The sequence below is a fragment of the Eretmochelys imbricata genome, chromosome 1 (genome assembly GCF_965152235.1).
Source record: "Eretmochelys imbricata isolate rEreImb1 chromosome 1, rEreImb1.hap1, whole genome shotgun sequence".
In the NCBI taxonomy this organism is placed as follows: domain Eukaryota; kingdom Metazoa; phylum Chordata; order Testudines; family Cheloniidae; genus Eretmochelys; species Eretmochelys imbricata.
The window spans coordinates 303,968,058-303,984,195 of record NC_135572.1 but is presented as its reverse complement, the minus strand read 5'-3'; the positions used below and the strand labels follow the sequence as shown (position 1 = coordinate 303,984,195).

At 40.7% G+C, this 16,138-nt stretch overlaps 1 protein-coding gene across 1 annotated transcript in view; it reads left to right on the top strand.

Annotated features, from left to right (window-relative positions):
• TMEM117 (transmembrane protein 117) overlaps positions 1-16,138 on the top strand; it is a 328,857-nt gene that overhangs the window by 42,346 nt on the left and 270,373 nt on the right. Inside the window, exon 3 of the mRNA XM_077807768.1 lies at positions 15,360-15,492. Coding sequence (XP_077663894.1) covers positions 15,360-15,492 — 133 coding nt within the window. The remainder of the gene's footprint in view (positions 1-15,359; positions 15,493-16,138) is intronic.

Here is a 16,138-nt window from a genome sequence, read left to right as displayed (position 1 = left end):
AAATAAAATGAAAGCATGAATTAAATCTATTGAATTTACAGTTCAGAGCTCTGAGTAAAATCCAACTTGTTTTAATCAGTAAAAACAATTCAGAAACCAGAGGCTATTCTGTAATAGCTCATCTTCAGTACCTGAAGAATATATATATTTTAAAAAGATAAACCATTGCTTTATGGCAGCAGCAGCTCAGGCCATCATTATGAACCTATAGCAACACATTCTCTCTTTTCCACCTAATATTTGTAAGTAAATTTAGCCCTGAGGAGAAAATCTAGGTTGAAAGCATGGGACAACTTATTTTTTCATAAGAGAGAGAGAGAGAGCGCATACAGTAGCATGATCTTCCCACTGTCCTCCCAATGTGCCTTTACCCAGCTCTGGAGGAAAGACCTCGAAGGGTCGGAGTATAGTTAATGCTCAACGCTCATTGTATTCTTGGCCTTTTTTACCTTGAACGTCAATAAGTGTACCTTTATTGAGAGTGGCATTTGTAATGTGGACATCTGCTCAGCGGCTGGCAGTCTGAGACCTCAAACTCTGAATCCTGACAACCTGGGATGAAATCCTGACCCCACTGAAGTCAATGGCAGTCTGATGCCTAGAGCATTTGATAGGTCCCTTTTTATTTTTTGTCTAATTCTAATAATAATCTAGCCCATCGACACTGTATTTGCTGGGACTAAGGGGAATGAATTTTGTCTCACTTTCCATGGCATTGCCTGCACAAAGCCCAATTACTTTGGCTTTGTCTGATAGGGGGAGGTGGCGAAGAGTGGGTGGGAAAATGGTGATTTTGACTCTAACAGAGTAGCATAGTGTGTAGCGTTGTGTATATTTCACAACAAGGGTTTTATGCTGATAAAGCTTGTTGTAAATTGGAGAAAATAAGAGTGGTAGTTGTTGTTAAATATTTTCCAAGTCAAGTTAACAAGTCTTTTTTGTGGTCATTTCAATGAAAGGGTTTCTTTTACTATACTGTATGATTTGGTTTCAAATAGTCCTTTGATCTGAAGTTATATGAATAGTTAGCACTAGACTTGTCTTTTTCTGTTATTTAGAGTGCTGGAGTGAAATCATACTCTGCCTTAGCTTAGCTTGCCTTTTAATTTTAATTTTTTTCTAAGAATTTTGCATTCTTAACAAATAATTAATTGAAGTTTGAATATTTTGCTGGGCTGGGTCACAATTAAGTCTAGCTGGTTATGTTTGTCACATCTCTGTCCAAATTACTGCAGCAGCTCCCAAGGGTGGAAAATCTGTCCAAAGCAGGGGTGCAGAGCAGAGCAATCTATTCACTATCCACACTCCAGTGGAGAGGCTCTCTATTTCTGCTGCTTAGGGAATATTCAGAAGTTTTTCTCAGAATAAAACGCACATACAGTAATACCTTGTGTGAAAGAATACACTGCCTTCCAACGTGCTACTGATTTCCTGAAAAACATCAAGAATGAAGTTGTAGATGTGGTGGCATTTCCATCATGGGTCAGAGACCTGCAAGGTAAGCAAGTACTAGTATCTGTACTTTATTAGATGGAGAAACTGAGGCTCAAATTAAGAGCTTGATGCAGCAAGGTGGTAAGGGCACTTAGCTCCTTCTGGGGACATTTAGCTCTAATGGACGTAGATGGGAATCGAAGGTGCTCAAACCTGCCAGTTGAGGCACCCAACAGCTTGGGGATTGGGGCCAAAATTGCTGAGAAACTTGTGGGAAAGTTTGGAAAAAGGCTGGATTTCCTGACTTCCAGCTTGTATTTGAACAAGACCATTTTGATTATGGCTCTCTTTTGATATCTGGATATAAAGTCTTACTTAGTAAACATACATTTGTAACAGGCTTACTCATGATGGCTAAATCATGATACCCAAATCTGAAATATTAAAATAGCTATGATGCCTGTGCAATTATTATCCTTAATTATTATTTATATTACAATATTGGTCAGAGCATCAATCTGGATTAGGGCCACATTGTATTATCTATTGTATAAACATTTACAAGATGGTCGCTATCCCAAAGACCTTATAGGTACTGATAATGCTTATTGTACCGTGCCATAAATGTATCAAAGATTTCTAGTGATAACGGAGACCGTGAGAGAGAGAGATGTTGCATGGAATTTACAGTCACATCAGTTAAAATATTTCCTGTAAGCTTATCTAAAACATTCGTTGCAGTCTGGGATCCATTAATTGCAAAGGATGCTCTTGCCCTTCAGTTTTATTCCCTCTACCCACAACCTTTTCTCAAACTCCCCTCCACCCTCTGCATCTGCCTGTCTGCCCCACACCACAATAGAGTTCTTTCTTCCCATCCTGGCATCCTGTCCTTAGCCACTGAAATGGTTCTTCTTTACTGCTCTGCTAGCCAGTACCACCAGAATAACACGATCCAGTGGATTTGATTAGATCAATTTCAGAATTTAGGGCTAGGACATTGCACTTGTGAGTTATGAGAATTTTGTCCCCACAGATTGCAGTGTTCAAGGCTGTGTCCATGTATCATTAATCCATAAATAACCCTTAACGGTGACAGCAGGAAAGGAAATTGTTAGTGCAGTGACTAAAACAATGAGCAACAGAAGCATGAAAATATCCTTCTATTGCTAGTGAGCAGTCACAAATGCTGTTAGTGCCTGGTCCTTCTCCCACTGAAGTCAATTTGTGTTTTTCCCTTGACTTCAACAGGAACAGGATTGAACTTTGGGGCTAAGAAATATTCTGGAGTCACTGCAAGTATTTTTTTTCAGTTGATCAGTGTCCGCTTTTGATGGAGATGGCCTGGAAGAATGAGTAGATGCAAATGACAAATCAATTGATGGAGCATCCAAAAAACCCCAAATACCTATGATTTGAAAATTGGACGGATATCTGAATACCCTGTAAGCACTCAGCAGAAGTCTGAGTCACTCCAGGAGCCACACTGACCCCTTCAGCAGTCCTGAATTGGGAAGATGGAAAGGAGAATAAAAGCCACTTTAACTTCCCATCCACAAGGGCTGCAAGTTTTGTACTATGTCTAAGAGGTATAGAGCAGACTCTTACTCATGCTTTGTTTGATAGTGTGCTACAGCTCTAAACAACATAGAAGCATTGTAGGTTTAAAAAATGTGATCCATTTTATTGGATTAATTTCTACATCTTTTCATTAGCATTGTGGTTTTTCTTTAGGATCAGAAAGAAATATGGGTTAGAACTCTGTGGCAGCTCCCCTCCCTCTGAATAGCTACAAGCTGTTATAGGAGCCAACTTGGCTTCTGTTTCTAGAAGAAATTAGGTTGCTCAATCCTTTTAATTATATAGAACAAATAGGGCCAGATCTTCACCTGGTGTAAATTGCCTTAGCTGCATTGTGGCGTGAGGTATATTGCTTGTAACAGGTATGCTAATTCACCTCTTGGTTTGCCTCAGTGCTCTAAAATCCCCAGGGCTCTGCTTTCCATTCATGGAATATCTCTTAGGCTCTATAGAGCCTGGCAAGCAGTGGATAGTGAGATAACTGAATCTCCTTTGGCTACTATACCTGCCTTGGCCTCTAAATTGTTGGGCTCAGTAGAGTTCAATGTTTGTACAAAAATGATTTATTGAACTTGTGTTTTGAGCTGGGAAGACCATATTACATCACTGAAATTAATCTGACCTACCTACAGTTAATTTGTGGTTACAGCTTATTAAACAACCATTCATATGGCATCTAACATAAAATATTGGGCAAAGATTGTCTTCCATTAGACTTGGGCCAATATTTTTCCAAAAATATTTTATTGTATAAGTAATTTTTTACCAAGGACCATGTTCTGCTGTGGTATAACATTATTGATTTCAGTGGAGTTACACTAGGCATTAATTTGGCTCTATTATTGAAAGATTAAATCCAATTACAATCTAGAAAGACATTACATCACATGCCATTTATATAATTTAGTTCCTTAAGATCCAATCTCTCTTAGTCCATTTTCCCTTCTTCTCTGCTGTTCCTTAAAATTAATGCCGTGATTTTGAATGAATTGCTTTCTTTCTCTTTATTGACCTCCATAGTGCTACCTGGCCATTCATGACTGTATTTGAAGCTGCCTGGTGCTATTTAGGTTGGATTACTAGTTTTTGTTGTTGTGGTATGGTGTTCCATTGGTGTCCTTTTCCGTATTACTGACTGAGCACCATGTAATATATTCCCATTAGTTGCATATGCTCTCAATACTGTTCTTGTTAGTTCACATTCTACACAGCCTTATAAAACTAATATTAAGAGGAGTTTTGTTATAAATATATTATCAAACGTAGTTTGCAATGTTTGTTCACTGTAACATCTTATCTTTTTGGTTATTAATCATTCAGTACATTATGTTGTGTGCAGAATTGAGTTGCTATAATAAAATGTAATGGACTGTTAAAGTCGAACATTTCAAGTTCAACTGCATTCAGCATATTATATTTTCAGGATTTATGTCTGTTAGTATGAATGGAACAATATATAACATAAAACTATTCCTATAATAGTAAGTGAGCATATGTTGTTATTCTCAAATATTTTGTAAAGTTTTTTGTAACGTTTTAACAGATAATCCACAATATAAACTATTTCTTTCACCAGGCAATGAAGTTATGCACCTATCTGAGAGTGAGAGTAAATCAAATCCTATATGTCAGAAATAAGCTACAGTAGTTGGATATTTAAGAATTTGCCAAGATGAAGCAAACATTACTTCATTTAAAAAGTTATATGTATGTGTGTATTAATCAGTGTGAGTGTGATAGATGTATTTCTATAAAATAGGAAAAAGGAAGGCACTTTAAAAGAATAGAAATGGAAGGAGTATCTAGTAAATCTTTCCCTTACCTTGTCTGAAAATGCTGAAATTATCTGTGATACAGAATTCTTTGTTCCAAACCATGTTTTTACTTTCCATTAACCTGGAGTCTTTTCAAAGTACAATGCTATTTTGCAAATATTGTTGTTAATCTGTGGATTTAGTAATATTCCATATACTGTGATTACTCTTCAGAGAGCAATTGTCAAACTGCATAAGAGAGATGTCTTTTACTGTTAGGCTCCTCCTTTCAGTAAGGGAGGATACATTTCTATTACCATATTTTTTTTCTGCATCCACCCAGTTTTGCCATGAGAAAGACAGGTCTTCTTGTAAATCCCAGAAACAGATAAAATCATGAAAATATGCTTCAGTTGTTGTACATGATGTGTTAGGATAGAAGAGTTGCTCTTTCCTGTGCTTTTTGGAATGGAATGATTCCATCAGTTTGCCTTTGGGCAGTGGACATGCAGTCCGATCACAAGCCATTAGAAGGTAACATGAATAAGCCGCTGCTGATTGCACCCAAATCACTACAACACACGTTATTCAGTCTCCAGTGCTATGAGGTGAGGATAAGTTACTGCCAAGAAAGTCAACAGTGGTTGCACATACACTGAGCAGGGCATAGTTTTCAGATTACAACATTTCAGATTACAATCCAGAACAGATTGTCTATCACCATGCTACAGGAACTTCGCCTCTCTTGTGGGAGTTCCAGGTAATTCAATAAAAGCACCACACAGGATTGGGTGCTACAATCAGTAAAACGATTCATACTCCAAGCCAGATCTCAAGGAGCAAGTGCCAAAGTAGATTATCCCGTAATATCAGGTGAAGGATGAGCTGTGTGTGCAAAACAGGTTTTTGTTTAAAAGAGACTGAGCAGTAATCCCAGCTGAATTAAGAGCTGACATCATTAGATGGTTACATTCTTCACACCTGTGTAGAGAAGCATGCCTGGGATGATCCAGGGAGTGTATCTACTGGCCAGGCATGAATGTCCAATTGAGAAAGTCCATGGAATAGTACGAGATGTGCAAAAAGTATAGACATCAACAATGGAACGAGACACTACAGCTCCATGAAATCCCAACCCAACTCTGGGAAAAGGTTGGAACAGACCTGTTCACTTTTAATGATCATGATAGATTACTACTGCCATTTCTGGGAGGTGGGCTATCTGCCAGATGCTCAGGCAAGAACTGTGATCAGGAAACTGAAGGTGCTTTTTTGCAAGGTACGGCAGACGTGACATGCTATGCTTAAACAACGGTTCTCAGTACACTGCAGCAATATTCAAATGATTTAGCACCAAAGGGGAATTTGAGCGCAAGAAGTCTTACCTTAGCTTTGTGGTTACGTAGGGGTAGGCAGAGTCAGCAGTAAAGGCAGCAAATGCAAAACAGATAGGAAGGAATCCCTACCTGGAAATGTTGAACCACTTGCAATACATCCTCCCATAAACTAGATACAGGAAAAGCTGTGTTCCCTGGCACTTTACAAACTGGAAAGCTCTATAAACTGCCATTTCGGGAGGGAGTGCGGGGCGCGGGCTCTGGGAGGGAGTTTGGGTGCAGGAGGGGGCTCAGGCAGGGGATTGGGGCATGGGAGGGATTTTGGGGTGCCGGATCTGGGCGGCACTCACCAGGGCGGCTCCCCACAAGCGGCAACGTGTCCAGAGAGGCATGGCCAGGTCAATCCTCCTAGGTGGAGGAACGGCCACAGGAGCGCTGTGTGCTGCTCCTGTCCCACCACGAGCGTTGGCTCTGCAGCTCCCACTGGCTGGGGACCGTGGCCAATGGGAGCTGCAGGGGCAGCACCTGCAGGTGGAGGCAGAGTGCAGAGCTGCCTGGCTGTGCCTCCCTGCACCCCCTCTTGCACCCCAACCCCCAGCCCTGAGCCTCCTCCTGCACCCAAACTCCCTCCCTCTTAGTTAACTAGAATTTTTGACTTACCAGTACCCCCCATTCCCCCAACCTGATGGATAACAAAGCTTTTACTGTAGTAGGCTGGCACAGGGGCTGATGGTCTGGAGAACCAAGACTCTGCTTCCCATGAGAAGTTGCCATGGTCCAGCAGAAGAACGATGGGCAGTACACATAAGCAGTTAAGAGAATGTCAACCTAGGTGGGCAGCTCACTACAATAAAGCCAAGAACCTGATCCCACTACACACGGATGAGCAGGCCTGGGTCCAGCCAGCAAATAGGCACACAAAACAATAGCAAAAGGCAACACAGTGGACACAGGTCCTATGATATAGCTACAGAATAAGAACCGTGGTAGAGACTTCATTGAAGACAACTTTGAGTAGCAGCAGACAGCCAGAACACCCAGACATACTGGGCTCAGCCTAGGACGAGGTGGGCTTAGAAAGACCCTCAGCCATCAGCTAGCCTGATGTAGGTGGTATACCTAGAGAACTGAGGTATATGAGTAAGCCGACCAACTGATTGAACACAGCCATAGGGTGGAAGCAAGTCCCCCACCAGCAGCTGCAATGTACAAGAAGTGGGAGGCTGGTTCGAAGACAGCCCACTTTAAAGACTATGAGGTCTAACAGACTGCAATGTGCTGGTGGTAAAGGCCATGTCCCTGATTTGGTCTATCTACTAGTAACCTCTGGCCCCAGCAAGTCAGCAAATGGTGGCACAAAAGACAACAACAGCAGTTAAAAGGAAAGATGTCACAACCTGCCTGGAACGTGAAGGGAGGCACACAGACTGCGGGAAGGAATAGGTTAGTAGAGGCAGCAAGCAGTCAGTCTGTTTGCACAGTGATTAAATTCTAGGTGCAGTTTCAGCATCTCTGTTAATAAAGAGCCAGTTTAACTTTAGAAACATGGACTGTTCTCATGTTATTACCCTGGACATTTGTCTGTCAGTTAGTATTTTATATATCAATGTCATTATCAAGAATATTTGTTTTCATCCATGGAACTCTTTTTATGCAAGGAAGTATTGTTATCTCTATTTTACAACCAGGGAAACTGAACGAATACTACTGCTCCCCATAGATAAACTATGTATTCTTAGTCCTGGATTTACTTCACCTTCCCAAGCCTAGATCACAGGATCAGGTTTTCCTTGCAACGTGCTGATAACAAAAATAATTTTTTAGAGACTGAGAGTAATGTCTTGTACACAAAATCCTAATTAGGTCATCACATAAGGCCCCTTATGCCTTTTATAAAGAGCAGTGGTGCTGATCTATAAGGACCAAGACACTTAACTTTTGAAAGTTCAGCTTCATTCACATTCACCAGTGTACATTTAGGTGCAGGGTCTTGTATATGTGGGAAGTGTCTACAGAAAATATACACTAATTAGAAATGAGCTGTTCAAATCTAACGTAACTGGTCAATTTCATATTTCACTGCTTCAAAATTGCTGTGCAGAAGTACTGTATAGAATGGCACAGCATAAAACTGAGCTAGAGTTTCACATTGATTACTTGCATTTATCATTCCCCACCCTTTCTCGAGTTCTGCTTCTGGGCTTTACCCTTATTACAAACTGCTAGTGAGACTATTTGTATATGTTGTGCAAAATCGTGGCAAACATTTCACATACTGAACCCTCCAGAGGGCTCCCTCTACAGAAGGGACCCTGGTAAGTATTTATCAGGGGATACACTGGTGTGCTTTGAGACAAGATGATGATTCTGTGCAGAGCCGTCCTTAGGCATACCTACGCAGCTGCGGAGAGCATCTGAAAATTTGGGGCACCCCTAGGTCTTAGTGTCCACCCTTCCGGCTCTAACTATCCCTGTTCTGACCCTTCCTGCAAGCTCCCACAGCTGGCTGCTGCAGCCTGGTGAGTCTTCCTCGGGAGGGGATCTAGTAGTTAAAAGTGAAAAAGCATTCCAGCCTGCCAGACCTATTAGCACAAGACTGAAACTGTTAAAGAGCCATTCATGGGGTAATGAAGTCATTTAACAGGCATTTGCCAACCCCCAGGTATATACTGTCAGTTTCTGTATTTACTGACAAAAACAGTTGTGCGTTACTGTAATATTTACTCAGAACATGTTAGTCAACGGGACCTTAGTTTAAAATTTGTTTTAAAAATATTTCATTATTCAAATATTTCAGTGTGTTGCTGCTGAAGATTATAAAATCACATCTCTAAAAAAATCCTTGCATAGATTTTTAGATGCACAATCTGAGTATTCAACTTTAGCCTTAAATGGTTGGATCTTCAGACATTCAGTTTTTTAAATAAATCCTTCCAAAGACCACCCTTATCTAAAATACACATTTTAATTACTATAGTAAAAAAAAAAAAAAAAAAAACTTGCTCCCAAAGTCTTCCTATCCTTTCTGTCCATCCCTTTTTCCCTTCACCTCCTCTCCCCCCACGCCCCATTGAAGAGAGCCCTTAAAGGGACAACCCCCCTTTCCTTCCAGATAGCTGGACAAAGAGTTTCCCTTTCTTTACAGTCTGACTATCTGATGAACTAGTTTTAAGAGAACCCTCCGGCAAAATCAGTAGTTTAGTAAGATATAAAATCCTTTGTAATGCCTAAAATCTTTGGAAACATTTTTTTTAAAGGTTTCAGAGTAACAGCCGTGTTAGTCTGTATTCGCAAAAAGAAAAGGAGTACTTGTGGCACCTTAGAGACTAACCAATTTATTTGAGCATGAGCTTTCGTGAGCTACAGCTCACTTCATCAGTTTTTAAAGTTGGTGAAATTTCATAAACATGTCTATTCTTATGGAGATCACAAAGTAAATTAGTGTTCTCTTTTTCTAACAGCAATGAACATTGTTATGAACACACTAAACCTCTGTGACTGATTAATTTAAAATAATGTCTTTGTTTCAGTGAGTTAAAGATGTAGTAATCTGGAATGATTACTTTATCATAGAATCATAGAATCATAGAATATCAGGGTTGGAAGGGACCCCTGAAGGTCATCTAGTCCAACCCCCTGCTCGAAGCAGGACCAATTCCCAGTTAAATCATCCCAGCCAGGGCTTTGTCAAGCCTGACCTTAAAACTTCCAAGGAAGGAGATTCCACCACCTCCCTAGGCAACGCATTCCAGTGTTTCACCACCCTCTTAGTGAAAAAGTTTTTCCTAATATCCAATCTAAACCTCCCCCACTGCAACTTGAGACCATTACTCCTCGTTCTGTCATCTGCTACCATTGAGAACAGTCTAGAGCCATCCTCTTTGGAACCCCCTTTCAGGTAGTTGAAAGCAGCTATCAAATCCCCCCTCATTCTTCTCTTCTGCAGGCTAAACAATCCCAGCTCCCTCAGCCTCTCCTCATAAGTCATGTGTTCTAGACCCCTAATCATTTTTGTTGCCCTTCGCTGGACTCTCTCCAATTTATCCACATCCTTCTTGTAGTGTGGGGCCCAAAACTGGACACAGTACTCCAGATGAGGCCTCACCAATGTCGAATAGAGGGGGACGATCACGTCCCTCGATCTGCTCGCTATGCCCCTACGTATACATCCCAAAATGCCATTGGCCTTCTTGGCAACAAGGGCACACTGCTGACTCATATCCAGCTTCTCGTCCACTGTCACCCCTAGGTCCTTTTCCGCAGAACTGCTGCCTAGCCATTCGGTCCCTAGTCTGTAGCGGTGTATTGGATTCTTCCGTCCTAAGTGCAGGACCCTGCACTTATCCTTATTGAACCTCATCAGATTTCTTTTGGCCCAATCCTCCAATTTGTCTAGGTCCTTCTGTATCCTATCCCTCCCCTCCAGCGTATCTACCACTCCTCCCAGTTTAGTATCGTCCGCAAATTTGCTGAGAGTGCAATCCACACCATCCTCCAGATCATTTATGAAGATATTGAACAAAACCGGCCCCAGGACCGACCCCTGGGGCACTCCACTTGACACCGGCTGCCAACTAGACATGGAGCCATTGATCACTACCCGTTGAGCCCGACAATCTAGCCAGCTTTCTACCCACCCTATAGTGCATTCATCCAGCCCATACTTCCTTAACTTGCTGACAAGAATACTGTGGGAGACCGTGTCAAAAGCTTTGCTAAAGTCAAGAAACAATACATCCACTGCTTTCCCTTCATCCACAGAACCAGTAATCTCATGATAAAAGGCGATTAGATTAGTCAGGCATGACCTTCCCTTGGTGAATCCATGCTGGCTGTTCCTGATCACTTTCCTCTCATGCAAGTACTTCAAGATTGATTCTTTGAGGACCTGCTCCATGATTTTTCCAGGGACTGAGGTGAGGCTGACTGGCCTGTAGTTCCCAGGATCCTCCTTCTTCCCTTTTTTAAAGATTGGCACTACATTAGCCTTTTTCCAGTCATCCGGGACTTCCCCGGTTCGCCACGAGTTTTCAAAGATAATGGCCAATGGCTCTGCAATCACAGCCGCCAATTCCTTCAGCACTCTCGGATGCAACTCGTCCGGCCCCATGGACTTGTGCACGTCCAGCTTTTCTAAATAGTCCCTAACCACCTCTATCTCCACAGAGGGCTGGCCATCTCTTCCCCATTTTGTGATGCCCAGCGTAGCAGTCTGGGAGCTGACCTTGTTAGTGAAAACAGAGGCAAAAAAAGCATTGAGTACATTAGCTTTTTCCACATCCTCTTTATGAAGGCTTAAGAGTACATTTAAAATATAAAATCAGCTTAGAAATACTGATTAAGAAAATGTAAAACAGAGAAGAGCTGCGTCATGTATTCCATAATATTTAATTGTTGTATTCAGCAAGACAGCTAACTTGCCCTCACTACAAAGTTTTTGCAAATAAATGTCTGACAAACTTCAGGGCATATCAAAAAACCTGTGACTGACATATTTTATTCCCAAGTTAAATGTTTTTAATTAGGTACTCTCTGCATGTCCATTGTGCGTGAGGGAGAGGGTACGGGGGTCTCTGCAGGGAACTGTGACTCTCCGCCACTGTGAGGCAGGCCGGGAGTCTCATTATCCTTTGCTGTTTCGTCCGGCCCCCCCTCCCCGGGCTGCGGGCTGCCATTGGGCATAGGGGCACCAGTTTAATAATACTGCGTAGGGCCCCATAAATCCTAAGGATGGCCCTGATTCTGTGCAAACTAAAAAGGCAGAAGTAGCAAATCACCTGTTAGGTGGATGAATAACATGCTTAGTGCCAAATTCTGCCCAGTCTTATGCCCTTTGCTACCCCAGCGAAATCAATATTGGATTGCACAGGATGTGTGTCAGGGCAGAATATGGCCTTTGGTATAACAAAAATTTACCAAAAATGAACTCTTTTCTACTTCAAATATTTGATAAGAGAAAAGGCTCCCATTAGACAGATCAGAGAGAATGGGATGAGTGAGTCAATGGGCTTTCTCCAATGGTTGAAATGAATCATAATGGTCAGTAAACCTTCCCAGCTCCACCTCAAAAATGCAAGTAATCTGTTGCACTGAGTTTCATATTTAGCCTGTCATGTTTGAATATACAATATTGGAAATTTGTGGGTAAAATACTGAGCATTTTCAGTGAATAAATGATGAAAAAATGTTTAAGATTTTAGCTGATGACCCTTTAGCATTGCTGCCTACAGCAATGTGCTGTATATTACCACCTGTCATATTTAATCAGGCAATCTCCTTGCCTGGTATTTAGCAGCAAGTCTTTTATGTTTCTCATATGTTGCCTCATCAGTAAAAATTCCTTCTGTGTCAGGTTATTAGTGGGGTGTTAAATGTAATATGCTGATCTAAGCCCTTTTAAAAATCAAATCTGTGATATTTCCTTTCTGTTTTTGCTGGGCTTCAGGCCCCGAATGCAAAATAATTCTAAACCTTCCTGCTTTCACCCACCCACTCTTCCTTCGATCTTTAATAGCTGCAAATGAAGAGCCAAACAGAAGGTAGGAGTCATTACAGCTAAGTGTAAACTGTAGAACTGGGGGATGTCATTATATTGCAGAAAGACTGTTGTGCCTATGACATTAAAGCCAATCCTACTCCAAATACAGTTGTAATATTATATTTATGAAATGGTAAGAACATTAACATGAAAATAATCACAGCTCAGACACTCCAGATAACATTTAGTCCTCTGAGATGCAGAGACAATTTCTGGCTAGGAAATAAAAAATGATTATCTTGTTAGTGGCACTGCAGGCTCTGCTTTGCAATGTGATTATTTACTATTTCTACTACATTAGCATTTCGGGCATGTCTACTCTGCATCTGGGAGCTAGCTTCTCAGCCTGGGTCCACAGACTTGTGTTAGTAGGGCTCTAATGCTAGCTGTGTGGACATAACTCTGACATTGCAGCTGGGGCTGGAGCTCAGACTCCCAAGTTCATCCATGCCAACAGGCTTCAGAGCCCAAGCTGCAATATCTATGATGCTATCTTCAGAGGGCTAGTGTGAGCCTTGATAAAACAAGTCTGTGGATCCGAGCTGGGAGGCTCGCTCCCAGGTGTAGAGGAAGTATTGTTATTCCCATTTTACAGGTGCGGAACTGAGGCACAGAGAAAGTAAACAGTTTGACCAAGGTCAACCAGGAAGTCAACAGAAGAATCAGAAACTGAACCCAGCTGCCCTGAGACCGAGTGCACAGCCTTAACCACCAGACCTTTCTGTGCGGTTGTTCCATCTCAGCTGTTAAGCAGAGTTGAGCCTAGTCAGTACTGGAATGTGAGCTCTCCAGTGTCTTGCCACAGTAGTGGTTTTGAGTAGCTCAAACCATCTCAAAATCTCCCATATTGGCATTCCGTGGATATGGAACAGGACACATGGCAACCTGCAGAACTCTACAAGAAAGGGGAAATTGCCCAGCACAATTGTCTTGGATCTTTCTGAGAGGAGGTTACAGAACAACTGTAGTAAACCAAACCCTCTGACCCAGGCAGTACTGTTTGTTAAACACATGTGGTAATTAAGGATGCCATAGTACATTTTGAAGAATAGGTGTGTCCTCGCTGCAACTGGTCAGAAAATCACCATCTAAATGAAATTTCAAAAAGAAGTGTGTGTGTGGGAGGGGGAAAATTATGTGAATAGTTTTGTTTGTTGTTTTTGGCCAGTTCTAGGCTAGGCCAGATTCTGATTTTGGATTTCCCAGTTTAAGGGCTCAGTCTAAGGTGCTGAGCATTGTTGTCCTGATTCAGTATAGCACTTAAGCATGTGCATAGATTGGAGCCAATAGGATTGCTCATCTGCTTAAAGTTAAGCAAGTGTTTAAGTGCTTTGCTGGATCAGGACCAGAGTTCTCAGGACTTTGCAGGATGAAGCCCTAATTTAGGAAATACCCCTTCAGTTGTATAATTCCCCTTCTAAACAATCACCTTCCTACTCCTTGAACTGGAGTCCTGCTACTCCTGACTCAGTAGGACAGTCTGTTTCCACTTCCGATCACTGCTTTTCAGTGTACATATTATTTGTAAGACATTTTGGGAGAACAGTTAAAGTAAAAGATGCTTAGACAATTTAAAAATATTTTAGTAGAGAAAAAGGTGATAGGTGCTGAGAAAGACATGGATTTAATATTAACTGGGTAGTGTGTGTTTGATTATTGTTTATTTTACTTCTTGCAAAAAGAAGTAAAATAAACCCCTTTGTGTTTTCATTGTATTTATGAACCAGATACCCTGAAGAGATATTAAGCTTGGTTATACTTCCTGTTATAGAGCCTTCTTATATACCTGTTATAAACCAACCTTCTTTTGCTTCAGTATGGTATTTACACCATTTTTTTTTTAATGTCTTGCTGTTTTGCTTTTTGGCTTTTCCTGAGCCTAACAGTTTCCTGTGTTTTTTGCACAGGTTGCCATTTCTTCTCTCTGCTTGCATAATGGTTCGTTATTGTTTCTTTTGGGGGCAAAAGTTATCCTGCTTGTAGTGAAAACTTTTTAGATCTAAACCATTTTGTCTGGCAGCTTTATGAATTTTAGCACCCCTATCAGATCAAATAATAAGATTAAGGAATTCTATCAATGCCACAGGGTGTGGACATCATCTGCAAGCCCTTTGGTTGGGAATTTGAGAAGTGTGAACACAGAACCCTAAGGCACATCCTTTGCAAAAGTATATCCTATAAAATAGTTAACATATAGCACAGTTTAAAAAAAAAAAAAGTGACTTTTGCCTTGAGTATTAAGTTGGCTTTTAGATTAATTCCAGAGATAGTTTTTCCTTGTATAGTAATTTGTCTTAATTGAATTAATGTGTTATTCTCCTTGAACAGACTAGGGCTGAGATCCTACAGTTTGAACCACTAGTACAGACTCTTGCTCAGCCCATGGGATTCTGCATAGGTACAGGGGTCCACACTAGTGTATCTGATTGTAAGAGCAGGGCCTAAGTTGGGTGGACAGCAGTTTATGGAGCGCATACCCAAATGCCTTATAATATAGCAGGAATATTCTCCAGCTATGCTGAGTGCAAGAAAAGGCTGAAAATGGTATAGAAACTGTAAAATCCTGAATTTTTTTTTTTTTTTTTTACACAGAAAATCGAGTTATTGCATTTCATAAGTACAGTTTAGCAAACTGTTTTGCTTTTGCTATAAAGTAGAGATACATTTGTATTCTGGATAAAATAAAACTGATTTCTTATAATATTCACACCACAGGTCAGTTATTCCGGCTAAAAATGTTTCGAGAGGATCATGGATCTTGGATGACAATGTTCTTCAGCACCATTCTCTTCCTCTTCATTTTCTCTCACATTTACAATCTGTGCCTCCTTATGGCAGGGAATATGAGGTAGGCCTTGGGTTTCTTTGTCTTCTATTGGTGTATATATTCTCTCTGGAATTTATTTTATAGTGTGCTCCTGTATAATTAACAGTTTACTATAATGAAAACACATTAGCATTTGAAATCTACCTTTTTAACACCTCTGTTTTTCTGTATTTAGGCATGATGATAATTTAGCAGTTTGACTGACTAAGAGGTTTGATGATCAGTGATGAGGAGTATTAAGCTAATTAGTTCACAATTATAAAAATGTGACCTACGCTATTAATTATTAAGCCAACTTACTAATGATTCTTGTATCTACTGCTTATAGTTTGTTCACAGAAAAAACTACATTAAACTGAAGTTAAGGTTGAGTATGTATCAGTAATTTAAGGGTAAAAACATTACAGAGACATTGTAATCATCCCAATATGAAGCATTACAACCCAGGAAATTCAGACGATCAAATGGGTGAATATCTTGTCTACTTAGCAAGCCAAAAAAAAAAAACTGTTAAAGAATGTGATGATGTGTTGTTTAATGGTCTGAAATACATTAAGGAAATATAAATGTGATGTATTATAGGTCCCAGTGTGCTGCCAAAAATATATGCAGCATGTGAAGTCCCATTACCAACATAAGATAAAATAAAAGCTGAACTTAACTAGTT